We start from the raw sequence: 26,516 nt of genomic DNA on the forward strand, positions 1-26,516 counted from the left end.
GGGTCATTGGAGTAGAGATAGAAAATCAAGGTTTTGGGAAACAACTGAACTGTCCTCCTGCAACTTGACAGTTGAGATTGTTCATTAGGCCTCTGGATAGTGTGGATTCCTTTTCTAAAATACCGGTAAGCACTGCACTGTAAAATATATCAAAATAGAGTACGTCATGACAAAAAGATATGGCAAATGGAAAGCGTGACGGCTGACACCACTGTGCACGGGGAAGAAAAAGTTACGCAACGATGAAATACTGTATTCTTCTATACTCATATTAAAGTTAAGTTGGCAGTGACGTCAGCCACTTCCCTGTTCCATTAGCTATACATACATAAGCAAGTTTGAACAGTAAAGAAAAAAAAGCACAGCAAACCCATTCAAAGATGGCCGTTTTTATTATTTCATAGTATTCGTAAACGATATTTTGAATGTAAATCCTAAAACCAGATAACACATTTTAACATACTAATTTTCACACTACAAAAAAAAAATGCTCATTACACCTGACAACATCACTGCCAACTTATCTTGAGTACAAGTATAAACCAAGTTGACACTTGAAGACTGACGACCTGCAAAAACATTGACTATTGATGGAAGAGGGACAGGACACAAGTATAGCACAGCACAGGAATAACATGAACTTATATTAATGCCTTTTATACACCTTGCAGTTGAAGAGCAAAGTTTGGGTGTCACTGTCAAAACCCATGTTCCCAATCTTGTGATCTGTATAATACTCACACAATGACGGAGAGCCTAGAAGGCTGACACTTTCCAATTATGGACTTAGTAGCCATAGGGTTGTTCATAATGAAATTTTCCAAGAGTGACAGTTTACCTGAAGATAAAACCAGTTTAAAAATTGTTTCCACAGAATCGAAAGGGATTTAATTCCTGAATCTCATCTTTGACAATAGACAATATTACGAGACGATATTTACACTTTCCACAAGGAAATGGAGAATCCGTTTGGAAATCATGTATGCATTCCTGTGATCTGACCCGACACCCAGCTTTCGCTGCATTTGAATCTAATACTGTAGCTGCTTTAGACCATTTACAATCGGATGGTTTAAATGATCAATTTCATGAATATTAAACTGCTTCCTCTATTTCCTCTACCCTCTAAAACGGTGAGGAAATTTAAAAAAATGAAAGATAATTGAGCAGGGAGACAGATATTTCTGTTTCTTTTATATGTCAAGACAAAAAGCAAGAGATGACCAACATGTAAAAACTTGTTACAGATAATTATAAAAAAGCCAAGATTTTTTTCTTGCTATATGAAGGAACCAATTTACAGTTGAGCTCAAACTCTGGCAATGCCAATAATCCTTGCAACCCACCCATCCCTACTGCCAAAAACAACAAAAACGTGACCTCCCCCCAATTCAAAAAGACGTACAACTCATTCTTCTGGTAACATTTCTTAAGTCACATTACACACAAACTTCCACCCCCTCCATCATGTCATCTGCAAAATGCAGAGTCCCAAACTAATGCAAATCGTTATCTTAACATTTTCCGTAGACATTTCTCTACTATCTGGGAAGAACATTCTTTTTATTATTTCTTGAAACTTTCTAAAACAAGTTAGGACAAAAATTGGACTCCATTGCTTCTAAAAATGTACTGTACTGAAACTATGGATTGGTAAATGGGGCTATTTGGAGGGAGAACGAAAGGAGAGGAGGATGTGTGTGTGTTTTCTGCGAAAGATTGCTTTAATGTCCAGTTTTGGCGTACACTAAAGAATACAAGCGTTGAAAGGTTAAGTAAACAAAGCAAAAAAACAAAACAAAAAAAAAGCCCTCCTCTCCCTGGGTACTCAGTCCCGCATTGTTTGCCATTCTCTTCGAAACAAATACAAAAAGTCATTTCTTTTTAATTTCCTCTGATACAACAAGTACAAACAATTAATCGATCCAAGATTTAAAAAAAAAAAAAAAAGAAAAGGAAAGAAAAAAGTATTGTGGCTCCCACAATGCCACCACAAGCTCATCCCACAAACACATGGAAACTATAGGGGATTAACGGGGAACATAAAGAGTAAATGACAAGTGAGGTTTAAAAAAATGCACTCAAGTACACACATACACACAAGGAAAAAAGCTTTAAAAAATACAAAAATAAACCACACGCAGAACTTCTGCATCACCGCTTGCTAATTTTTTGGGAAGTTTGTCGTTTTTTTTGTTTTTTTTTGTTTGTTTTTTCTTTTTCTTTTTTTAAACAAGATTTGCTTAACGTGCGGCAAAAGTCTCAGTTCTACTCTAGTCTCTGAATCTACGCAAACCTAAGTCCTTTCTTCGTCCGCTTCTTGAGATCATCCATGATCTGCTCTTCCCTTTCACCAAGGTACAAGCGCACAGTGATGCAACAGAACAAGGAGACAGTCCAGTTGGGTGCCTATTTTGATTTTCCCCCCTCTCTAATGAAGCTAGTATTTTCCTCTGGAAAGCATCCCCTGAATATGAAGTGCCATTTTGTTTTCCATTTTGATGTATCCACCCATTGAAGGCTTCTGCTTATCCTTCTACCCCAACCTCAATCGCTTTACTCAAGACAAAAAAAAAAAAAAAAAAAAGGCTAACAGACTATGAGCAAAGTTGTAATCATTTCTATTCAATTGTTCTTGTGTTAACACAAGCCAGGAAAAGATAAGGGGAATATACAACAAACTAGTAAATGTAATTCATTTTTGTCTGAATGCTGCAGTTTTAGATGACAGAAAAATATACTGAGAAAAAAGAAAAGAAAAGATGTGCTTTCTTTGTTTGCCCATGAAGAAGCAGTATTAATAAAATAAAAATAAAAACAGGTTGAGAAGGCGTCCATGGCACCACAAATGCCCATTGTCAGGGCCCGTTTCTCAAATTTAGGTTTGTCTTTTTTGTTGTAATTTTTGCTGCCATTTTGACCATTTAAGATAGCTGATGGTTCAGTTGAGGCTGTGGTGTGGTGGTGGGGTGGTGGATGATTGGGGGGAGATGGGTTCAGTCATAGTCCTCATTAGGAAAAAGGACAGAGGGCAAAGGGGTCCCTCACTGGTCTGATCTCGCCTTCTTTGGACCGGTGGCTTTCCTGCAATTGGGGGAAAAAAAGGCAGAGAAACACGAGGCTTTATTAAAAAGTGTTCTGGAAGCTGATTCGCTGAGTCCGTGTTTTACAGTGATTAACTGTTACTGTGTTGAATTTACAGTCAAACAGCCTGTTTGATCACTCCGAGTCCAAACGGTTGCATGTAAATATTCTGAAAGTAATACTGTGTAATCAATCGATTGTTTCTATATTTTGTAATAGGAATATGGCACTTGAGGCCATGCTGTGTGGTGTGGTGTGTGTGTGTGTGTGTGGTGGGGGGGGGGTTATGGCCTCTTCTACCATAGTGCTCAATTGAAAGGGCAAAATGACAGACCACTTTTAGTTAAATCAATTAAATTAAAATGAATCAATTTCTTTTTCGGTTGAAAACAGAACTTCACTTTGTAAGCAGTCAGCAATGCATGTTTCAGGGGGATCACTCACCCGTCAGGAGAAGAGACTGGTCTTTTCGTGGCAGGTTTAGCTGCTGAGCCATCTTTACTGGATTCTGTAAAGACAAACACCCACGGTGACATATGCGCACACGCCTGACATCTGTTATAGGTTATAAATGACATTACTATATTCCTGTGCCTGCCAGAACCTCAGTAGAAACATGATAAAGCAGCAAGTTCTTCAATGATGGAGCACCTTAATACGCATGTGGTTTAGCAATCCTGTCCAATTGACAGATACAAGTGCCTCTAACCAGTGAGGCACAAGGGCTGAGAAGTGGCCAATCAGAGTTCTGAGCAAAATCACCGAAAGCACCCAACTTGCTCTAGTCAATAACCCTTTCCAAGTCAGTGTTCTAGAACTCCATTGCTTAAGGTTACCAGCAGTGATGAACTGAACATTCGAATGCTGACGTGGGAACTTTCTAAGAACACATTTGTGATCTTACACCTTGAAGGGCCGAACATGCTTTCAGTTGACTGTGCGTGCTGTCGGTCACTCACCTTGGAGCCATCGGACCTGTGTGGCGGGGCCGTAGCCCTTCTCGTTGCGTGCGGCGATGCGGAAGATGATGGCGGGTTTGGTGGTGTAGTCGATGTGGGCGTTGGAGAGGCTGGAGGACTGCACCAGGCAGGAGGGGCTGGGCCCGCAGTACACCCGCATGAAGGCCAGCTGGGCCGGGGTGGAGGCCTTCTGCTCCCCAGCCTGCGCGCTCTGGATGGCCAGGTACACGGAGTACTCGATGATCTTCCCCGAGGTCACCGAGGGCGGCTCCCAGGTCAAGTGAGCACCGTCTGGGCTCTGCGGGAGAGAACAGGAGGCAGAGGGAGAGGGGTGAGTCTAAAAGCCGGAGAGAGCGGGGGGCGGAGGGGTGAGTCTAAAAGGTGGAAAACCTGGCACGGAGAGAGAATGGGAGGCAGAGGGGTGAGTCTAAAAAAGCCGGAAAACCTGGCCCTGGGAGAGAAAGGGACGAGTAACAGCAGGGAAACAGACTTCCCTTTGCCACCGTACCTTGCTAATCTTGATGGCGCAGGGGGCTCCGGGGAAGCCGGGCAAGCAGGTCTTGAAGGCGGAGATCTCCGAGTAGGTCCCGCGGCCGCAGGCGTTGATGCCGGTCACACGGAACTTGTAGGCGGTGCCGGGCTGCAGCTCCACCTTCTTCATCTGGCTGTAGTCCGGGACGGTCGCAGAGTCCTCCTGGAGGAGGAGGAAAAAGGGGTCGTCAGACTGGTTTCCCAATGGGAGGATCTCTGTGTGCGTCCGTGATCTCTGCGCAGTCACCAAGACGTACATCAACAGGGGGCGTATCTTCTCCTGGTAGGTAGTAGTGCGTGACAACCATGTTTGTCACCTTGACGACTCCAACGTCAAACCACTGGCTCTCCTTCTTCACTGGGGGCTTGGCCATGGCAGGCGTAGGAACTTGCTTCTGAGGAAGAAAAGGAGAAGAAAAATAATTTAAAAAGGGAGGAGGCGGTTAAACACACAATGACATAATTACAATAAGCAGGCTTGTTACTAGATTATGGAAAGAGACGACTCACCCCCGCTGCAGACTCGATGCCATTGGCTACTTCGGCCAGTGCTGTGGCTGCCTGTATCTTGGCTGGGCTAGCCACCACCATGGGCTGTGCTGGAGCGAAAGTGCTGGATGGGGCCAAGGCTAAAAGCGGGGAAATGAGAGAAAACCAGGTCAAAATATGCATTTGCAGGGCTCGAATGCACTAAAAAAATGTTTCACCCCCAAGGATCAGATTAAGAAGCAGCACACCAACGCATCCCAATTAGTAGATGTGATCCAAAATTATTTTCCAGTTAACACCAATCTTCAGGAGCAAATGCTCCTAAAATAGTCAGGAGCAAAAACTTCAGATGTGTACAAAACCGTAATGGAGGCAGAATTCTCTCTGAATATTAGGTGAAGACAGGGGCTTTTGGAAATCTGTAGGGATATTACTGCCTTCAAAGGGCAAAAATTACTAAAAGGAAGTAAATGGGAGAATCTGATGGACAGGCAACTGCCATGGGTCTCCTGAGGACTGGGTTTCAGGGGTTCAGGGCAACATGATGGAAAACACCACGGAAGTCAGTCAGAAGGGAAAATGAACTGGAGAAACCCGCGCCCTCAGACACCACACAGGGAAGCACTCACTCTCGGCCGACGTTCCCGGCAGCAGTCGCGCCACGGCGCTGGTGACCGCGGCGGCCATCTCGTTGTGGCCGTTGCTCTCGGAGGAGGGGTCGTTGAGGCTGTCGGCGGGGGCCAGGCCCTCGGTGGGCAGGGCCGCCTGGGCGCTGGCCTGCTGTTGCGCGGCCGCGGCGGCCGCAGCTGCAGCGGAGGCTGCGGCCGCCGCCTGGGCCTGGGCCTGGGCCTGGGCTTCCTGCAGCTGCTGCTGCTGCTGCACCAGGGCGGCCAGCTCCTGCTGGGTCAGCACGATCGGGATGGTGGTGGGCTGCTGGTCGTGACCGGAGTCCCCTTCATCTGCCAGACGGAGGGTCAGGAACACCGTTTAACACTTCTGCACCCATGTCTGACACAAGGCCTACTTAGCCTAAACTTTAATATGCAATTACAATATTCTTAACTGAAGATTTCAATGCTGATGTGACAATCACTATGGATGATTGGAAAAGTTCTGAGAAAAGTAAAGATCTAAAACATTCCAAAAAACCTACTCTTGAAAGTCAAAATCTTTTTGTAAACATTTTTTTTTATTTTTTTTATTTTTTTTACAGTTTACCACTGCTACATCTGGCTCCCTTTCCAGACTTCCCCCAGCCCACCCCATTACTCACTCATGACAGCCTGTTGCGCTGCCTGCAGGACGGCCTGGATGGCCAGGGCTTGGGCCTCCTCAGTGGCTGCAGCCTGGGCCGCTGCTTCTGCCGCCGCCGTGACAGCCAGCTCCTCCGGGGTGAGGCCCGTCACCATCAAGGTGGTGGCCTGTCCCTCGGACATCAGCTCCTGGGGCAGGGTCAGCGGCTCGGAATCCTGGGCAGTGCCTGCCACAGCACCCTGCTCCATCTGCAATAACAGCACACTCATGTGGGACGGATCTATGAACGTGCATCAGTTAGGTCTACATGCACTTCCTCAACACTCATCCATCCATTTTCTAAACTACCCAGTGGGTGCAGGTTTTTGCCTTAGCCAGCACCATGACACCTCATTCTACCCATCATGGTCTTGACTGAAGACCACAATTAGTTACTTTCAACAAGAGAACGAAGGTAATTAACAACTTCATTACAGGGTTAATAGACTGGCTCTAACAAAGCAGCATACATCAAATGGACCTAGGACTGGGTTTGTGTCCCAGCAGTTTAGACCATTTGGTACCATCCTTTCACACAGAACTCCTGGAGGTGAAACGCTACCTCCTGCTCATCCTGGCTGGGCTGGGTCTCCATGGCTGTGGGCAGCTGCTCCACCTGCACCTGGAGCACGGTGGTGGCCTCGCCCTCCTCCATGGCCACGGCGGCGACGGCGGCTGCCTCGCCCAGCTCCGCGGCGCACTCCGTCTGCATGGGCTCCCCGGCTTCCCCCCCGGGGCCCGCAGCGCCCTGCACGCCCACCTGCTGCTGCAGGGCCGCCATGGCGCCGGGGTCCTCCTGCCCCACGCCCGACGACTCCGTGATCGAGGAGATCGACTGCAGGGAACAAGAGGGCGAGGACGTTAAAGCAGGCTCAAGAGTGTGAGCGAAAAAGCCGGACGATCGCTGAAGTAAGCCAGGGATTCCCTGGTGGGGGAGGGTCCACGGAAAAAGGCACAGCATTAGGTGTGTGCCTGTATAATTGGGGGTGGGCGGTGCTTAAGAAAATGTGCCATTACCAATGGGGGGGTCCCGACCAAAGGTTTGGGGACCACTGAGTTATGTAATGAATACAATAATACGCTTCAACAGATCTCCGGCTGGACTAAGGATCCATCTCTAACAGCGCACGAGTCATGGCCTATGGACACTTACTGGCACTGAGGGCCCTGGTGCGGGCGTTGCCTGGGTAACAGTTGTGATGGCCCTGCTTTGCGTTGTGGGATTGGGGGCTTCCGTCGGGGTGGTGGACTGTGCCGGGACCTCTGTGGGCGCTCCGCCATCTCCCTGCGTAGCATCGCCAGTCTGCTGGGCTGGAGGACAAAGGATTTCCATGGACACAGGTTAGCACAGGGATACACAGGTTAGCACAGGTCTATAAACTATGCTGGTTCAGTCCTGAACTTGAGCATTGCAAAACCTTTAGGACACACTGGCAGTCTATGGCTGTATCTGGTGCTTTTATCAGATCAAGATTGATAAAATTAAATATATAAAATATATGGAGCAGAAGTTAGCAGAAACAGATTGGCCATTGTGAACCCTCAAGCACATACGGTTTCTGGCGAAGTGTAAGTATACATGATGAAATGCACATGGAAGCGCGTGCTGAGCGGGCCGCAGTACCTGTGCCCTCGCCGCTCTCCATGCTGCACGTGGCGGTGGTGGCGGTGTTGGTGGTGCCCGTTTCGTGGGTTTCGCAGGGAGGGTTGGAGCACACCCTCTGCACTGTCCCAGGCTGCTGATCAGTCCCCATGGTGGAGGAGGACTGGGTGGGGGTGTTGGTGGTGCCCGTTTCGTGGGTTTCGCAGGGCGGGTTGGAGCACACCCTCTGCACTGTCGCAGACTGATTGGCCCCCATGCCGGAGGACGACTGGGTGGCGGTGTTGGTGGTGCCCGTTTCGTGGGTTTCGCAGGGCGGGTTGGAGCAGACCCTCTGCACCGTCCCAGACTGACTGGCCCCCATGCCGGAGGAGGCCTGGGTGTGGGTGTTGGTGGTGCCCGTTTCGTGGGTTTCGCAGGGCGGGTTGGAGCAGACCGGGGCTCCCTCCCCCTTCTCCGAGGGGATGATCTGCGAGACAGGGCAGGTGGCGCTGCTGTAGGACGACTTCTCCTGGGACGAGCGAGAGCTCTGCACCGTGCCCGTCTGGTCCGAGCCCATGTTGGAGCGCGCGGTGGTGGAGGTGTAGGTAGTGCCCGTCCGCAGGTTCTCGGGCCGGAGGACCCCAGGGGTGGAGTCGGCTCCGGAGGGGCCGTTGGTGGAGGCTGGAGGGGAAGAGGAGGAGCCAGAGGGAGACTGCGCTCCCGTCTTGCTCTGGGTAGTGCCCATCTGATCAGAGCCCATGTTGGAGCTGGCGGTGGTGGCCGTGTTGGTGGTGCCAGTTTCGTGGGTCTCTGAGGGCGGGTTGGTGCACACGCGTTGCGTGCCCATGTTGGCGGACGCGGTGGTGGCGGTATTGGTGGTGCCGGTTTCGTGCGTTTCGCAGGGCGGGTTCGAGCACACACGCTGTACTCCCATGCCGGAAGAGGCGGTGGTGGCGGTATTGGTGGTTCCGGTCTCGTGGGTTTCGCAGGGCGGGTTCGAGCACACGCGCTGAACGCCCATGCTGGCAGACGCAGTGGTGGCGGTGTTGGTGGTTCCGGTCTCATGAGTCTCGCATGGCGGGTTTGAGCAGACCAGAGTGACGGTGCCGGGCATTTCCCCGGATCCCGCCTCGGCTACGGTGGCAGACGGCTGCTCGGAGGTGGGGGAGGCCAGGATGGAAACGGGCAGATCCTGAATGGGCTGTGCCTCCACACCGCTGGGGGTGGTGATCAGGGTCACCTGGGTGGGCTGGTTCACCGACTGTAGTAATGCACAGGAGGGAATCCCAAAAGAGCCGTTAACAGACCTCACAAGAAAAGCAAGCAGGGACACGTGGCACGAAACTCATTTCACCGTTTCTAAGCTTTCCAAGCATTGAAGTAGTTTTGTTATTTCTCGTCAAAAATATTTGTTTCTGGTTCTAGGTAATTTTGAGTCATTAAGAATAATACGACAAATTGTGGCGTTCCTCAGGGATCCATCTTCGGGCCAATTCTATTTTCCATCCATGTTAACACAGGCCCAAATTGTTTGCAAACATATGGATGATACCCAGGTTAAAACCTAATGAATTATACAAATTGACTGTTTTGCATGATAGTTTGACAGATGTTTACACATTTTTTTTACTTTATAAACATTTGAGAGATGCTCTTATCCTGAGCGACGTACAATACAGTGCATACCCATAACCAGGGACAAATGCGCATTGGACATCTCAAAACGTCCTGCAGCTCAATGTTGTGTTGTTCCTCCATGTTGACAGGAGGTGGGTCGTACCTGCATGGTGATTGTGGGCGTGGGTAGCGTAGAGGCTGTGGTCAGGCTGGTCTGGGCTGCCGACACAGTGATGGCAGCCGGGTTAATGACCTGGCTGGACAGGGTGGCGATGGTGCCCAGGGTGGTAATGGGGGTCGCAAGGGAAGCGTTGGCACTGGCTACACTCCCTCCTGCAAGGCTGGTGGACACTGTGCCGGTCACCGTCCCCAGAGTAGTCACACCTGCAGGGAGACGGACAAAATGGCTGCCGGTTAACGTCTCTGCTGGTGGTATACTCTCCAAGGGCGTAAAGCAACACTCCCAAACTCCCATTTGCAAGCTAATAACATTTACATAGCAGTTTGAGAACAGACAGAAAACACGCTACCTGTTGTTCCCTTGACAACAAGTGTGGTCACGGTGGGTTTGACTGCAGACACGGTTACCGGGGTAACCAGGCGAACCCCGCCCATGGGCACTGTGCGCAGAATGGTACCTGGCTGACCTGGTGCCCCCTTCAGAACAACCTGCAATGACACAAAACATTTTTTAAATAAACATTCCTGGTCTGCTTTCCAAATGGAGCTGTACCTCACGTACACATGGTGATAATTTAGTATTGCATTTTATATAGTCTTTCTGAAATGAGCAGTACCGCAGATAGCCTAAAAAACGACTTAAGTCCTTTTCACAAATGCACGCTTATAGCAAAGCAGGTAATGCATTTTGACAGTACCTGTGTGACTCCCTGCTGGCCTGGCCCGCCACCCAGTTTGGGTACAGCAGTGATGAGTTTGCCTGGCGTCCCGGTACCAGAGGTCATCATTTTTGTGGTGATTATGGTGATCGGTGACTTCATTCCCGGGGTGCTGGTTACCCCTGCTGGAAGTGTACGGACACCTAAGCAAACGACAGCCTTCATGTCAGAAATCAGGAACTACATTGTTTAGTCACAATGGATGTTAGTCTATAATATTAAACTACCACAGGTTAATGCATGTTTTTTTGCTACTGTTGTTTTTGTGCAAATATCATTTGTGATCTGTTATGTAATTGGCATAAGTAATTGTGATCGTTAAAACACCTTGCATATTATGTTGTGGGCACATTTTTTGTTTTTATTTTATTGTACCATGCACATGGCAAATTAAAAATAAACAAGACTAGTTCTCAATGGGATTTCCCTGTTAAAGGTGACTAACCACCCCTCAGCAGTGCAGTGGTTCCAAACCCTGTTCCTGAAGGTCGAACGCCCAGTAGGTTTTCAATTCAAACCTATTTTAGTACACCTGATTCTACCAATTAACAGCTCATGAAGCTCTCTAGCTGTTGAATGGGGTGTGCTCTGTTAGGATGGTAGATCTCCAGGAACTGGGCCACCAACAGACCCGTTTATTATCTGCCGTCTCATTCTAGGCAGAGGGGAAGGAGCAGGCGCTGGCGCATACCCGTGGCTCCCGGCTGGGTCATGATGGCAGACATGGGGATGGTCTTGATGATTGTGGTGGTGCCGGGCTTGGTGGTGGTGGTGGGGGACACACTGCTGATGCCCAGGATGGTGGGCTTGCTGCCAGTGCCCCCTGCCTGGGTGGTGGTGATGATGGTGGTGGGCTTGCCGTCCGCTGAGGTCACCAGCTTGAGGATGGTTCCTGCTGGGAGGGGACCCTTGGTCTGAGGAGAGAGGAGAGCAAAATAAACCCGCCCCATCTATGCAAAAATAATACAACCCTGCCCTTCATGCAAAATAAACTTTGCATCTTCATTTAATTTGTATCTGCTCTGGAAGCATGCAAGGGACATGGCACTAGAAACACTTCTCACTTCCTGTGTTTTTCTCCCCCCATGTAAGCACTCCCCTGAACGGTCAAATTTAAATTTATAATCCTCACGCACAAGAGGCTATTCTTTCCTCTGATCCAGCTCGGCTGCTAGAGTCTCAACTACTTTTCCCTCCAGAATAATCAATTACTGCAGTAAAAGCATTGGTTCGGAAGCACAGGTCATGACCTTATGAACTTGTGCCAACACGCCTGCCCTTAATGCATTAGGATACCACAGCATGAACTTAAACGGCCATTTTGTTGCAAATTATATTTCATAGAAAATGTTTACATTATACAATTACAGTCAGCAGTCAACAGGGACCAGGAGCCAACTGAACTGAAAAATGGCATTTTAAAAAATAATTATATAGTTGCCATCGATGCTCCATTCATACCATATACCACCTTTCTTATGAGTTATGAAACATCACAACATTACACAGAACTGTAAGCGGGTGGGTACAATTGTTGCGCTCACCTGTATAATCTGAGTGACGGGATTGGTGGAGGCCTGGCCAGTCACGGCAGAGGTCTGCACCGGCTTGGTCTGCACCACGGACATCACTTTCCCCAGATTGGAAATCTGAGAAGAGCACAGAGCAGGAGAAAGGTCTCAACACAAAAGCAAGCAGTGAGAGCGTGGCGTGCTTCACCAGAGCTTCACACAGTGGAGTCCAATACAGCCGGTATAAATAAATTAGCATACAGCTTCGGTAACAGGACTTTTTATTTTTATTTTTTATCTGCCCCCAAATCCTCTCCTCTGCCTTTTTTTTGGCTTCTCCCCAAACCCTCACTATGCCCCCAGCCCCTGTCCCTCTATGCCGGCTACTTTGGCCACCACTGCATTAATGTTGAAATTTCAAGCAATCACATTTACGAGCACAATTCAGAAGGCTAGCGCCCCAAATGACAGTACACTGCCGCAATGGCATGATTCTTGCGCCCTATCCTCACCCTACTCCCCCACGGTGAGCGTACCAGGGTCCCACTCCCTCCCATGCCAATGGGGCTCTTGACGAGGGTGATGGTCTTGGTCACGCCCCCCACCACGGTGGTGACCACCTGGGCCTGCTGCGCCACGGTGACAGTGCCAGACTTGTGCACGGTGATGATGGGGCGCGTGGGCGTGTTGGGGGCGGAGACGGGCGACGTGCCCACCTGGGCCGCCGCGGTCTTCAGCATACGGGTGGCCGGATTGCTCACCTGGGGGGGGAGGAGAGATTTTAAACCACATCCTGAAAAAGTGTGCACAGTCATTTCCGCATTGCCCTTGCTCCAAGCGCCCATTGTTCATTGCAGAATCGATCAATTAATAGAATCAATTTCTTTCTTAATTTTCACTTAAGAAAATGGATCAAACTATATATAGGCTAAACCAGCACAATAAAACAAATGTGCATGTCATTTGCATCTGTACATACATACAGTTTTTTTTACCAGCAGCTACCAGAAACCATTTCATTTAGATACAGCAGCACTAGACACTTCCTCTTACTCTTCCTGTGTGTGCGTGTGTGTGTGTGTGTGTGTGCGCGTGTGTGTGTGCGTGCTTACCATAACCGGTGATGCTACTTTAACTGCAGCTGGGAGACTGGTGGAGCCGGGGGTCATGGCCACAGTTTTCACAATGGTGGCACCGGCAGGCATGTTCAGCATTGTGGGCGTGGAAGAGGGCGGGATCTTTTGTGTGGCCGCTGCAGCTGCCGCTAGTGCAGCCATGCCACTCATCTGAGGGCTGCTACCGATTGGCTGAGACAGACAGAGAGAGAGCGACCGTTCAGTGCTATAAACGGATGCTGCAGGTTTTCAGGAAGGGACAGAATGACAAGGCAACCAAATTAATAAATGAAAACGTACTGTTCCCTGGGTGCTTTGTGCAGGCACAACCATACGGACGCCAGCAGGAAGTGATGTCACAGTGACAGGGGATTTCCCAGCCGGGTTAGCCTGGCGCACAGTGACGATGGATGCCCCAGAAGTGGAGTGCGGTGCCGCTACTTTCAGAATGGCTGCATCAGCAAAGACAAAATCAGCACATGTGAAGACTTCCTCTCAAAATAGAACCATCACAGATGAGTGCCACGCTGACAATTAGACACGCAGGGCGCAGAGAGGGTATTCACCAGCTCAACCAATTTTCGGTTTGAAATCATGACAATAAGAGCTAAAATATCTGATTCATAGAACCTACACCCCTATCAAAGAATGCAAAAAAAAATAAAAAGTCTATAGAAAATGAAACATGTTCATGGTTTAACGGTTCAACCCATTTGCTATGCCAGCTTATTGAGGTGAGTCAAAGAATGTCTACAACACATACACAGGAGTTCATAGAGAACCGTGAGCTAAAGCTGAGTTAATGCTGGAAACAGTGGGACTGAATGCCTCCTCAGCACAATTGTGACCAGCTGGAGACTGAACAGGCCCCGAAGCCTGGGAGGTAAAGTGGGGCGTACCTGGGCCACGGGCAGTGCTGGCTGCCAGCGGACTCCCCGGCATGGAGGTGGTCGGGGAGCCGACCTGGGGCACGAGGGTGATGCCGGAGAGGGGCAGGGTCTGAGCGGACGGGGCGGCCGCGGCGGGGGCGGGGCTCTTGGGCGAGTTGCCGGGCAGCGACGGCGTGGCGTTGAGGGCGGGGGAGGTGGCGGCGGCAGCGGCCGGGATGTCGTACTTCTGCAGCTGCAGCAGGTAGCTGTCGGCCGTGGGAACCGCGCCCCAGCTCACCTCCAGGGAGTTTGTGTTGGCACGGACCAGCTGAACGCGCGACGGTGCCGGCGGTCTCTCTATAGAACGGCACAGAAAATTACATTTACCTGCAAAACCTTTCAGAAACAAGACAAATGAGGCCAATGCTCGCCTTTTCCTACCACTATAGTGTACCTAATTAATTACTTTTGTCGCACCCAATGTTCTTTTATAAAACATTTTACCATTGCCAAATGAAGAGGCCGGAAGGCACTCACCTGTCTCCAGGTACCAGAGGTCTTTGCAGCAGACCTGGTTATTCCACGCCTTGCGGTAGCCATCTCGTCCACTCCAGACATACAGTCTGGAATTGATAGCAACAGAGCAATGTCCGGCACGAGCTCTCGGGATGTTGTCCTCCAAAGTGTCCATGAGAACGGTCTCCCACGCCATGGAGTCTGAGGTGGAGAGGGGAAGCATACACCAAATAAGAACGACACACGTGCAAAGTTATCTTGAATAAACATTATTACAACAGTATATTTATTGTTCAGATATGGTATAAACAAACCATGCCATTACTACAGGACACAGTGCAGACAGCTGAGAAAGTCCCAATCTGCAGGAGGCAGTGCATGAGTGCAGCAGGAGAGACGTACCCAGATTCAGACAGGCCAGTGTGTTTGTACACTTCCACTCCTTCTCATGTGTGGCCACCTTCACGTCATCCATCACCAGGGGAACCCATCCCCCAAACACGTACATCCTGCAGGAGTGTGGGGTGAACATGGCAGTGAGCTCCTCTCATCAGTGCATTCACTTAAGCAAGTGTTTATAGTCTATATAGTATATAGTAGATATAGTCTGGCTAAAGTGGCCAGGCTAACGTATGGCTAAAGAGTCCTGGGGGTAACGTATGGCTAAACCCCCCCCCCTTGGGCTCTCTACCTGCTGCTCAATCAGCCCCCACTTTAATTGGCTTAAATTTCACGCTCGCCTTAGCTGATGTGCGCTGAGTATTCTGGCACAAAATTGCTGCCGTGCCACACACAGGTAGCGGTTGAGGAGCATTTTCCTCCATTACTGTAATGTGCTTTGAGTTATAAAATAAATAAAATAAAAAAACTTTATTATTATTATTATTAAAGAAGCTTGCACTGACTGCCAGAGAGCTACTCACTTGTTGGTGATGGTGGTGGCGGAGTGGAGACTCCGGGGCAGGGGAGCTGTGCCGCTGACTGACGGCTTGTGCCAGGTGAGGGTGTCTGCAAACACAGACACAGCAGGTTAAGAGCACTGCCATCACACAGGACACCTGCTTTAACGGAGCACTTACAGCCAAGTAACGGGCTGAAGTTAGTCTACAGCAGGGATTCACAACACTGTTCCAAGAGATCTTGAGATCTAGCCAATTTTCACTTTAATTCTAACAAAGCACACCTCCATTTACATCAAGAGATCTTCAGCTGCCAATTAGCAGAATGCACATTGCCAAGAAACCTTTTTGGGTAGCCCTGTAGCCCATGGATCAGGCCCACGAAACCAAAACCATCCTGCCAGGTAATTAAGAGAACAGTTGGTGCTACCGATTGGCCAGACAGTCTTCACACCGGACTCCCAGGTAAAGGGAGGGTGGAGTCCTCCGCCTCACTCACTCACCGATATCCAGGGTCCAGAGATCTCCGAGACGACAGCCACTCATTCCGCCGTAGATGACCAGGCGCGACTTCTTGCTGGTTTTCTCGGTGTAGACCACGGCGGTGTGGCTCTCGCGGGGAGGGGGAAGCACGCCGTAGGTGATGGGGATGTCCCAGCCCACCACACTGGAGCCCGCACGAAGCTCCAGGATGTACAAGTCATTCAGGTACCTGGGCATGGATGGACAGAGCACCGACATTGGGACTTGCGCCTAGTCCAGTTGAAACCTCACACTCGCATGAAATGCTTTGCAACGCCCCCCTTCATAAAAGCTTTCCCCTCTTCACACTCAACATCCCGCGTCACAGTACCTGGGAATGTTGTTCTTGGGGTCCTCGCTGTCATTAGCCAGCCCTCCAAATAGGTAGCACTTGTTCCCCACCAAAGAGAAACTGTGGCCCAGACGGGGGCACGGAGGGGGGCCGTTTTTGGGAGTTTTAGGCTTGAGCCTCTTCCACTCCCATCGACTAGCCTGTGTAAGCAAGTGATTTAGACGTTACACAGTGACTCGACCATCAGAACAGGCCTTTTACATGCAGTTTATTTGGCAGTACACAGTCCATACAATTATATTTTCAAAAAGATGAAAATATGAGGCAAGACTATTTAACTGTCCAGGCCCCTGCACTTACAGAAGAAAACAGAAACTTGCACCTGATATCTGAAGTTTTTTTTTTTTTTTTTTTTTTCATACCAAGCATTTTTTTTTTTTGGCTGCAGACTGCGTCATATCTGCAGTCAACAACATTGATGTTTTTCCAGTGACCGCAGTTGGCAGCTTCGGAATGTTCAAATGCTTGCTCCCTTCGACATACAGGACAATATACGTACACAAACCCCAATGCAACCAATACATAATCCTTTACGGTGCGAGATCCTAAATTTGATTAGAATGTTCTTAACTGAACAATCACTACTGGCAAGTGAAAGCAATGTAGTTTTTTGGGGATAAATGTATATATCTTTTTTTAATTTATACTCCAAGGGTCAGCATTATTGCGTGAAGATGAAGGTGTGCATTTTTCAAGGTGCACTTACCTGCAGCTCATACAGGTCGTTGCTGTATTTTCCATACTCCACCATCCCACCAAACACAAGCAGCCGGGTTCCATCACACACAAATCCATAGGCAGCACACCCTGGCGGAATGTCGCCTCGGACTGCTGGGATGAACCACTGGTTGGTGGCTGGGGGGGGGGGTTAGAAATCTTGAGTTAAACCACCATTATGCAGGCTTTAAAAATACAATTCTTGCCATAATTCTAACTCAAGAGCATTTAAACAAGTTTTCAAAATTTGAAAACAAGAATTTAAGCTGACGGGGTAATGCAAGACAAAGGACAAGTCCCCAAGGTTGAGAATAGTACTACGAACGTCTCAGATATTTCCAAATGGGAGACCAACAACCTTCATTTTATTTGTAACTACATTTTTCGTGAATGAAATACACAATTTGTACTGAAGCATGTCCATTTCTAAAAGACCTAGCGTCACTTCAGCCAACTTGTGCATAGGCTTACCACTGAAGGAAGTGCCAGCTAGTCAAGGAAAAGAGCTGCAATTCACAGATAATTGCATCTCAGCCAGCAAATGTCATATTCCCTATGATATAAATAAGTCAAGCTTAAAATAAAATTATCTTTGGGAAATGCATGACACCATGAATTCCCAGCGATAATGCACGTCTCCACAAATATTTGCATTAGATTAGCAAATCATAAAATCTTTCAGCTTTGATCAAGTTGTTCACCATTTGCTAGGCCATCAGAAAGCCAGTTTACACGTGTAGGATGCCACGCATAATTAACAAGCAGAACTGGGTCACATACGCAATTGTTTTGGATTTAAATGCTTCTGTACTAGTGAAATTGTCAGGTCTGATTACAGTTTGGCCCAGCTGTACAGTTGGGCCCAGACACAAGCCGGTTTTAGGATGAGCCAGCCAGCAACCCTTTTGCACCTTTCTGATTGGTGTAGCAGCAGGAAAACACAAACAACCTGCTGAACTGTCATAGTGGAGTAATAACACGTACAAGTCTGAAGAACTCGTTATGTAGTACTACCAGTTCTACAGTCAGATCAAAATGCAAAATGCAAATACTCCAATACAAATTGCTTCTTTTAACCTACTCGTTCTGGAGCGCTTTGTTTAATAAATGCACTATATAAATAAAAATTGATTATCATTTCATTATGAATCAGTTCACATGTAGCTATGCATTTGGGCCAATTGAATCAATTCACTATAACCGAGAGTGAACCATTTAATTAACATTTAACAATTTTGTTCTGGTTAATCAAGGAGTTTTTAAGTTTAATGTAAAACTGATTTGTACTTCAATTCCAATTCGTTATACAAAAAACGTCTCAAGCAATCTTAATATTGGCTGATCTTAATTGAAGAAAAGACTTCACTAAGTAATGCAAATTATTTATTAATTTGGGGGTTTCATCGATACACGACGAGCATGATAAAATGCAAGCCAAAAGCACACAATTTACAGGTTAATTTAAAAACTGTACAACCTCAGGAGCTGAGTTTCTGCATATCATTCTGGGTCGTTCTAAAGACTATTATTTACAAGCACACCTTTTCCTAGTTTTTAAGCTAGAAATAAGAAGCATTGCTCAAACATTCAAACAGCCATTTATCTTAACTTACACAATTGTATCCTATAAAAGTGAACTCATTGTTTGAGCAGTACAATTCTGGATTTTCTATTATCTGGAAAAAACTGGAATTCACACAAGCAATTCACCATAGTAACAGTTGGAATAATTCCAGTGAGACTTAATCCTAATTGTAGCAAACAAGCTGCCAATTTATATTTTAGTCTGACATTTCCAAACCTGCTCTAGCCCATTGCTAAATGCACACTTTTGAGGGTGTTCACATGCAGCTGGTGAGCGATCACCTGCGCCCCTGGCACATCTAGAACCATGTTGCCTGGTCTCATGCAGCTGCTGCATTGGCTAAGCAGAATACCAATTCCTAGACATGATTTTAAGTGCACTTGCTCCTCCCCTCACAATATTTCTTAATCAACTGCTGATGTTGGCATTGAATTTTCTTTGAAGTCTTGAATCAGATCTGAACATTCTTCTCTGGTACTAGGTAGTACCAGAATTCAGTACCTGCATGCCACAGGCTACATAGATACAGGTAGCTCTGGCTAAAGCAGCAAGTTATTTTTCTGGTTAGCTAGTCATGATTTTTGAGACATCACACATGACTGCAAACTGCCATCTCCACTGGCTGTAAAAGCCTGCTCTTGTCAAATCCAGTATTTGAGTTAGGGTTAGGGGAAGTTTGGTTAAGTGAATTGTGCAGACCTGCACGGGTCAAAAGCCCAAACAGCCTTAACAAAGTTGGCTGAAAGAGAACTTTACCTTTGGTGTGCTTTGGGATTGTAATATGCATTCACCAACGTCAGTTTCTTTGCAATGTCTCTCCATTTTAATGTATCGGTCACTTGACTGCCCTGCGTGTCTACAAGCTTGTGGTACATTTTGCGCGTTCTGGGTTCACTACCGAGAAACCAGCAGATCGTTTCAACAATGCTTTTGCCAAATTCCACAATAAACGTCATCTGGGTTTACGTTCTCCAGCACCTCTCATGCGCTTTACAAAGAACAGGCCATTTTAGTGAACGTGTCATTAATATCAATGAACCTCTGTTCTGATTGGCTGACTAGCGCCTACGAACAGTACGTCATCTGTGCCGAGTGCTTTGACTTCTTTTGGCTCCAAGGTGGGCGGTGCTGAAGGCAGACATATGCAATGAGTGCATCACTGATGTCAGAAATTCATGAATGTCCAAATGGCTCATTCAAATGCACATTTTGAGTGTGTGGACTTATTTGGGGACTGAGCCTTTGGATACTTTCACTGTTTTAATAGCACTTTCAACTTTTATCGTCCACATAGCAAGGGCAAATGTCCTTTTCAACAATATTGGATTTAAGTACTGGGAATGTACAGCACAGCCAAATATAAAATAACTTTTAGCATGGCCCATTGAGCATTGGTGTGTATGAACCTTACCCATTATCGCATTCTTTAGGAGGGCTGAGTTGAACGATTTTCTTTGGAGAATGTTTGAAAACCTTTGTAACAAATCCAAAGAGCCCACGGTATGCATTTCTCCCTAAGCCGTTTTGCAGAGGGGATTGCCCCACCACAGATGTAAGACGTACTTACTGAGAAATTAATTCTCTTTAACCATGCTATTAGATTCCTCCTGATGACAAGAACAGTTTATTTGTATAAATGTTGATCTACTGTACTTTAGGCGCATTTATGGAAAACATGCTGTGTCTACCATCGCCTTGTCCACTGAAAGTGGCTAATGAGAAAAAAACATTTTCAAATGTGTTAAAACCTCTGAAATTCCCCCCAATGCTTTGATCAGAGTGCAGTGGCTTTTTTTAAAGAAGCTATATCTTCCAAATAAAAATTATTAGTTTTGGCAATGTATCTTTAAAAAATATATATATTATTATTTTATTAACCTTTTATTTATACAGGGTAAGTTGACTGAACACACGACACCCCACCCACCCCAAGTAGCCTAACGGAAGGAAACCCACACAGACACAGGGAGAAGATGCAAATTACTCAGTATTACTCAGTAACTGGTCACCTTTTATATAATGACAGGATTAGAGTTGGTATACTGTGCCTCCCCATTTCATAAGTTTCAATACACCAGACAAGCTCAGTAAAGCATAGAAAAGTATTTGAATCCAAAACACACAAAAGTATCTCACTTCAAAATGTTAAACCAAATCAATGCAAAAAATGTGCCAAATAACTTGAGTTATGGATGTAACACTAAAAGACAGGTATTTTGGGGAGACTATACACTTTCTAAAAAGCATTTTACAGTCCAATGCAGAAAGTTTGATATCCATGTAATGCAGGAGGCTTGGCTGAAGATAAAAATAGCTATTTTTAAAATATTAATTTCTTCATCTTGATTTTTATGAGGAGATACCAACATTATGCACATTGTTTGAGAATCTACTTCCCAATCAAATTTTATAATAACATTTGTTTACATCTGAAATTGTTCTGAATTTCAGTTGACATTGAGAAAACAATCTGAAATGGTTTTGAATGTTTTCAAGATGGCTGCCAAATATCATTATTTCAATTGTAATGGGACTAATAAATCAATTTAAGCATTTCTCTGTTGTTAGTCTACATGCTATCAGATTTCAAAATGGTCACAATGGACTGCTTGGGACAGAAGTTTAATTGGGATGTAATTTATTTGTTCATGCTCAGGTTGAATTACCCTTGTTGAATGTTACATTTGGAGCAATAGTAATCCTTTTTTTGCAAAAGTAATCCTTTTTCCCCTGCAATCAATCACATGGAAGCAGCAAGGACTTGCTGCTAAGTGGGTATCAACACCCAATATGTCGTTATTGTGTTGATATGATCACCTAGCCCCACTCAAAACATTTCATTCCAAACAAAGAACCTTGGATTCTCTTCCTCTAAAGATTTTGTATTGTAACATTTCAAAGTTGCACAATAGGGTCAGTTATGTAGTTATATTTACTACCCAGTTCAGTGTTCATGTTCCCAATAGAAATAGCGAAAAGGATCACTGCATTTCGATTTAGCCGTATTTCTTCTATACAGCTCAGTCAGTAATTTCAGTTTACATCATGTAATCAGAAAAATTATATTTTGCCATATGGCCCAGCAGAGGATGCGTTTAAAGGGACTGGTGTCTTTTACATGCCAAGCCTGTACTACTGTTAACTGTTTACCTGCAGCTAGAGAATGTAATTTGCACTTCTGAGCTCAATGTTCTGAAATTAGTTAACTATGCATTTTCCCATACCTTTTTCCAAAAACCTGTATTTTATGTTGATCCAGGCCACTACCTAGATAAGAACACTTATGGGCCAATGTAAGCATTGGTATGAGCACAAACTCAACAGCCAGCCACCCATATTGATGAGTGTTAGATGTGGCTCTCCACAGATTTCTGTGCCATTGTCTACAAATAAGAAATATTTCCAACCCATGAGCTCAAAATGGAGATGGAACATTAAGGTTTTTCATTAACCTAGTCTTTAAAAAAAATTAAAAAAAATTGGCTTGTTCAGTCTGTGACTGATACTTGGAAGACCCTGAGTCCAAACCTAGCATGAAATGGTTAAATAAATGGGAGCAATGAAAGAGGCATGCTTCGTTTACTTTTAGACGGCTTTATATTTATACCCAACTATTATATTTACCCCCATTCAATCACTGCCAATATACCGAGACACATATTTGGCAAGTGCCATATGTCAGTCATCAAGGTGTCAAGTTCATTTTGAACTTCAACACCACAGGCATTCCACAGCTCAATAGCCATTTACCCTAAAGTGGAGCAGATGCCAAGGAGTCATGGAACTAGTTGAAATGGAACTAGTCAAAATCATTTAATTGTGCTTTGCAAGAAGAAAAAAAAAAGTTATGAGGCTAACAGATTTAAAGAAATTCACTACCTAGCGGAGCAGACTACACATGCAACGTACAAAGTAGTAAGCTAGCAACATGGAGTTCATGCTAGCTAGTGACCATTGGTAGGGTAGCTTGACTGAAAAAGCGAAACATAAAAAAATAATAATCAAAAACTCCTTTCACGGTGGGTGAGATGGTTAAGATGATACAAAAATAGAAATTGCATGAATAATAATATTATTATTAGCTGCATTTAACATTCCATTTTGCATTAACTGCCATGTGGGGGGTGAGGTGCGCATTCAGTTACAGGCTACATTAACAATGACCAAATCCATTTTAATTACTTTTACATAAAACCCCCATTTCCCACCCCAACATTTCCTGTGCCCCAATGTCTCATTTTCCAAGGCTGTAAAGCATAGTGCATTACATTGTTGTAGACACAAATAAATGCATTTCTTGCTTATTTTTGACTTGGACAGTTTATTCACAAAATCATGAACATGCTATTGCATCTGTATAAGCACAAATGATTTCAGATTTTCACTTCAAACCATTAAAGTAAAATGCCTACTCAATCTTTGTAACATCAAATTTGCAAGAGGTCTACATTTTATAGGTGTATTGACATTTCATTACATGCAGTTAATTTATCTTTGGGATGAAGGTAATTCATTTCAGTGAAATAACTTGATAAGCTGAAGTCCTGAACTGTTGTCAGTCATCCAGAACACATTAGATCTGCAATTAGATCAACCGTTTTAGATACGTATTCATTTAAAATTTGCATCAATACTCGCGTCACAACTGGTCAAGTTCATTTTAAAAAGTATTTGTACAGTAACGTACGTTACTTGGCTGATATTTCCAGTGCCTAAGAATTATTTTTTGGCCGGATGGGGGCGGGGGTGGGCGGTAATTTATTTAAGGAACTGCGGGGGATCTGCTGTCGTGTTTATTTCGAATGGAACGTCCCAATCGTTAAAACCTATTCATTTTTATCAATTAGAGCAGATATTTTATGTCCATTTACTCAGGACTAACATCAGTCAGTCGAATGACACAGGACAGAGTGCGTGGTTAGTCATATGGTGATCCCGCCCATTTCATTTTAACCCGCCATTTTTCTTTGTAGTATTTTCCCTCCACTCCCAGCAGTTCCGCTGTAGCGCACAACAAACGACTATATTGTTATTGCACAATAGACCGTCTATTTCCACGCCTGTAGCCTGCCATGTCAAATGTAGACCCTTTTCGTGCAAAATATCAGTAACTGACGACGAATAATGGAAATTGCATTGTTTCAAACATATCAAGGTTGCAGTGCTGCTGGTAGGCAGGCAGGCTAGGTAGCCTAAACGCTAGTCACGGACTTAGCTAGCAACAGCAGCAGTGCGCTAATGAGCCAGTGTTATTCAAATAGCGGATTACAAGCCAATTGCATTGAACATGCAAACACAAATGTATTGCATGCCGTTATTCGGTTTGCCACAACATACCAAAATGTTCATATTCACAAAGCATAAACGTTACTTATGGCATCTAGCTAGCTAAGTTACAGTGTTTAGCTAGCTAGCAAACTAGGGCTAAACGGAGAAAGCATCAGCTCTAGCTAGCTAGATTAACTTACTCCGTCACAAACACTCTAATAAAGCAATGTTCCATGTTCCACGACGTTATATTAACACGTAAATTGAATTAACAGTAACTCACCTGTATTATAGACGTGTAATTCATCCACAATTCCTTCATTGCCACCCCCGAATACAACCATCAACTCTTTAATAGCAACCGCTCTGTGTCCGTGACGAGGTCGAGGGACGGGGCCGGACCAACCCAACACCCGCTTCCATCGTGGTTGCAGGACCGAACCGGTGGTCCCGGATCCCGTGGAAACAGAAGACATTTCCTCTTGAAGAAGAAAGAAAACCGCTTAACTAAATGCCTGGTCCGAAACAACCACGTAAATATAAGCTAGCTAACGTTAGCTATTGTAGAACTCCCGTCTAGCTAGCTAGCGCGTTAGCTACTTGCTAGCAAGCTCAATAGAGGAAAAAAAGACGGGTGTAATAACTTTGCTAGTTACAAAAAACAAATCATCGTAAAGCATAGACATAAAATATGAGCTTTGTTGCACGTGTATATACCAAATTAATGTAGTATTGTGTGTCTTAAAAGATGTTTTTTTCTAAATCAATTCAAAAAGATCCAAAATCCATGGGAGCCGCCATTTTAGCACAGCAGAAGACGCTTTGCAAGAGAAGAGGAAAAAAGCCGGCTGGTCAATAAGCGAGCCCTGGGGCCACCAGGAGGAAAATTTGGTAGCATTTGTTGCTTCCCCTCTTCAGGCAGGACAATATTGTTTATTATTCTCTGCGCAGAACATCAAATAATTTTATCTTGTCGTTAAATCCCTCTAGAAGTAAAGCAGTGCCACTCCATGGGAGCCGCCATCTTGTAACAACCAAACAAACCTCCGCCAGTCTAAAAAATGGCGGAGTTAAATGATGTAAAAATCAAAGGGGGTTGAACCCTTGATTGTTGCGTTTATGTAGCTAGCCATGTACAAACCGCAATACATTTACCATCCCATTTACAAAAGAATACATCTTAACTAATAGAGAATGCATCTAGAAATTTAAGATGTACTGTAAATAAAAAGATAATAGGCTGACTTCTGATTAGCTAGCTAGCTAGCCAGCCTAGCACGTTAGCGAGTTGCCGCAGAAGGCGATTTTCATGCCTCTCTGGGAGTCGCCATCTTGTCTAACAACCCAAACACAATCCCCCCTGTCAAATGGTGCTTTACAAATGAGTTCTCTCCACAGTTTATTCGGATTTCACACTTGTGTACAATGTCACACTATTTAATGAGAAATACAGAAAATGTAATGTTTGAAATTCAATTTTGCAAACAACATGCAGTAGCGAATATGGATAGTAGCAAGCGAGCCAGCTAACTGGATAGCTAGATTGATAGCTAGGCTAGCTGGTTCATCGAATCGGCTAACGTACATACGAAACGATTCCTAACAATGTAAATACATGCTCGTACTTGCAATACACGAAAATCACAAATATGCGTTTAAAAACTTTTAATATTCGAAATAGTTTCTATTCATGCTCCTTCAGTGGAAGCAGCCATCTTGTTGACTAAAAACTGCTAGCTAGCTTGCTAGCCATCTTCCCTCAAGAAAAATGGCGGACGTAGCTAGCTAATGTTAGCTATAACAAAAAGATGCGAAATTGCCCACTGCGTAATTTTTACGATGTAAAATACTTACACCTTTCGAGTTATCTTGTGCAAAACGTCTTGATGATGGGACTTTGAGAAGTTAACCCCGGTGATTTCGGTTTGTTAAGAAGTAGCTACCTCCTCTCATGCCTTTCAGGAAGCCGCCATCTTCTTGACAACCAAAAAACAAGATGCTACTGCCACCTCCGTTGCCTTGGCCCTCAACATAAATGGCGGGCAGCTGACTAAAACACTACCCAAATATTAATAGCTAGCGAGACAGACCACGGCCTCTGGCGTTCGATTAAGTAAGATACACCGACTCCTTAGGAAAAACAAATTTACACTATTTTGCATTTAGGTATATAGTGAACCGTGCTTTTTGGATGTACAATTTCCCGTTATTTTAACTACTTAATAGAAGATGGCGACTGCTATACTTTAGTCTAAGCGCAATCATAATACAGCTAATGCTAGCTTGCTAATGTCGTTTGTGGGTTTGTAAAGAAAAGTATGGTCAACGGCAGTTGTTCTTTTAGCTGCGAAAATGTAATGGAACTTTCTGCATTTACTGTTTCTTTAGGGGTTCACCCAACACACAAGGATGTAAATTCTTGAATTCAGTACTCAAAGAAAAGACAGAAAGTGTGAGATAGCTTCAGCCCTTTGTAGAAGCCGCCATTTTCGGCCAACCCCTCCCCGTATCCACCTGATTTAGACAGAATGAAATGGCGGTTCGATTCAAGCGTAAATTCAGCATGTTCGGTCAATACAAAAACAACAATATCCACAGTGGGCCGGTTGTTGACATGCGGTCCAGATTGCAGTCTACTTTAGAAGTCACTCCTGTATTAGCTACATGTTAATTTATAACCACTGAAAGTACAACGGTAATTTTTAGTG

The 26,516-nt window shown here is 45.4% G+C and overlaps 1 protein-coding gene across 3 annotated transcripts; it reads right to left on the reverse strand.

Annotated features, from left to right (window-relative positions):
- Nucleotides 1-373: 373 nt before the first annotated feature.
- On the reverse strand, nucleotides 374-26,287 carry hcfc1b (host cell factor C1b). 3 transcript variants are annotated; one of them, XM_061257252.1, is made up of 28 exons: nucleotides 25,663-26,287; nucleotides 24,092-24,289; nucleotides 16,945-17,093; nucleotides 16,218-16,378; nucleotides 15,868-16,076; nucleotides 15,389-15,473; nucleotides 14,868-14,974; nucleotides 14,487-14,666; nucleotides 13,980-14,306; nucleotides 13,381-13,532; nucleotides 13,078-13,272; nucleotides 12,502-12,726; nucleotides 11,999-12,103; nucleotides 11,146-11,368; nucleotides 10,434-10,597; nucleotides 10,086-10,224; nucleotides 9,719-9,939; nucleotides 7,981-9,199; nucleotides 7,510-7,667; nucleotides 6,919-7,191; nucleotides 6,337-6,565; nucleotides 5,693-6,022; nucleotides 5,085-5,203; nucleotides 4,832-4,969; nucleotides 4,552-4,737; nucleotides 4,044-4,341; nucleotides 3,529-3,592; nucleotides 374-3,084 (listed from the first exon to the last, which is right to left on the reverse strand). In XM_061257252.1, exons 2-28 carry the CDS (start codon nucleotides 24,282-24,284, stop codon nucleotides 3,045-3,047), a joined length of 5,889 nt encoding a protein of 1,962 aa, XP_061113236.1. In that variant the 5' UTR covers nucleotides 24,285-24,289; nucleotides 25,663-26,287; the 3' UTR covers nucleotides 374-3,044. The 3 variants fall into 3 exon arrangements, with proteins under 3 accessions (XP_061113236.1, XP_061113234.1, XP_061113235.1); XM_061257250.1 differs by having other exon boundaries at nucleotides 12,478-12,726; XM_061257251.1 differs by lacking the exon at nucleotides 25,663-26,287 and adding an exon at nucleotides 24,526-25,648 and having other exon boundaries at nucleotides 12,478-12,726.
- Nucleotides 26,288-26,516: the final 229 nt, after the last annotated feature.

This window comes from Conger conger, chromosome 10 (assembly GCF_963514075.1).
Source record: "Conger conger chromosome 10, fConCon1.1, whole genome shotgun sequence".
Taxonomy (NCBI): domain Eukaryota; kingdom Metazoa; phylum Chordata; class Actinopteri; order Anguilliformes; family Congridae; genus Conger; species Conger conger.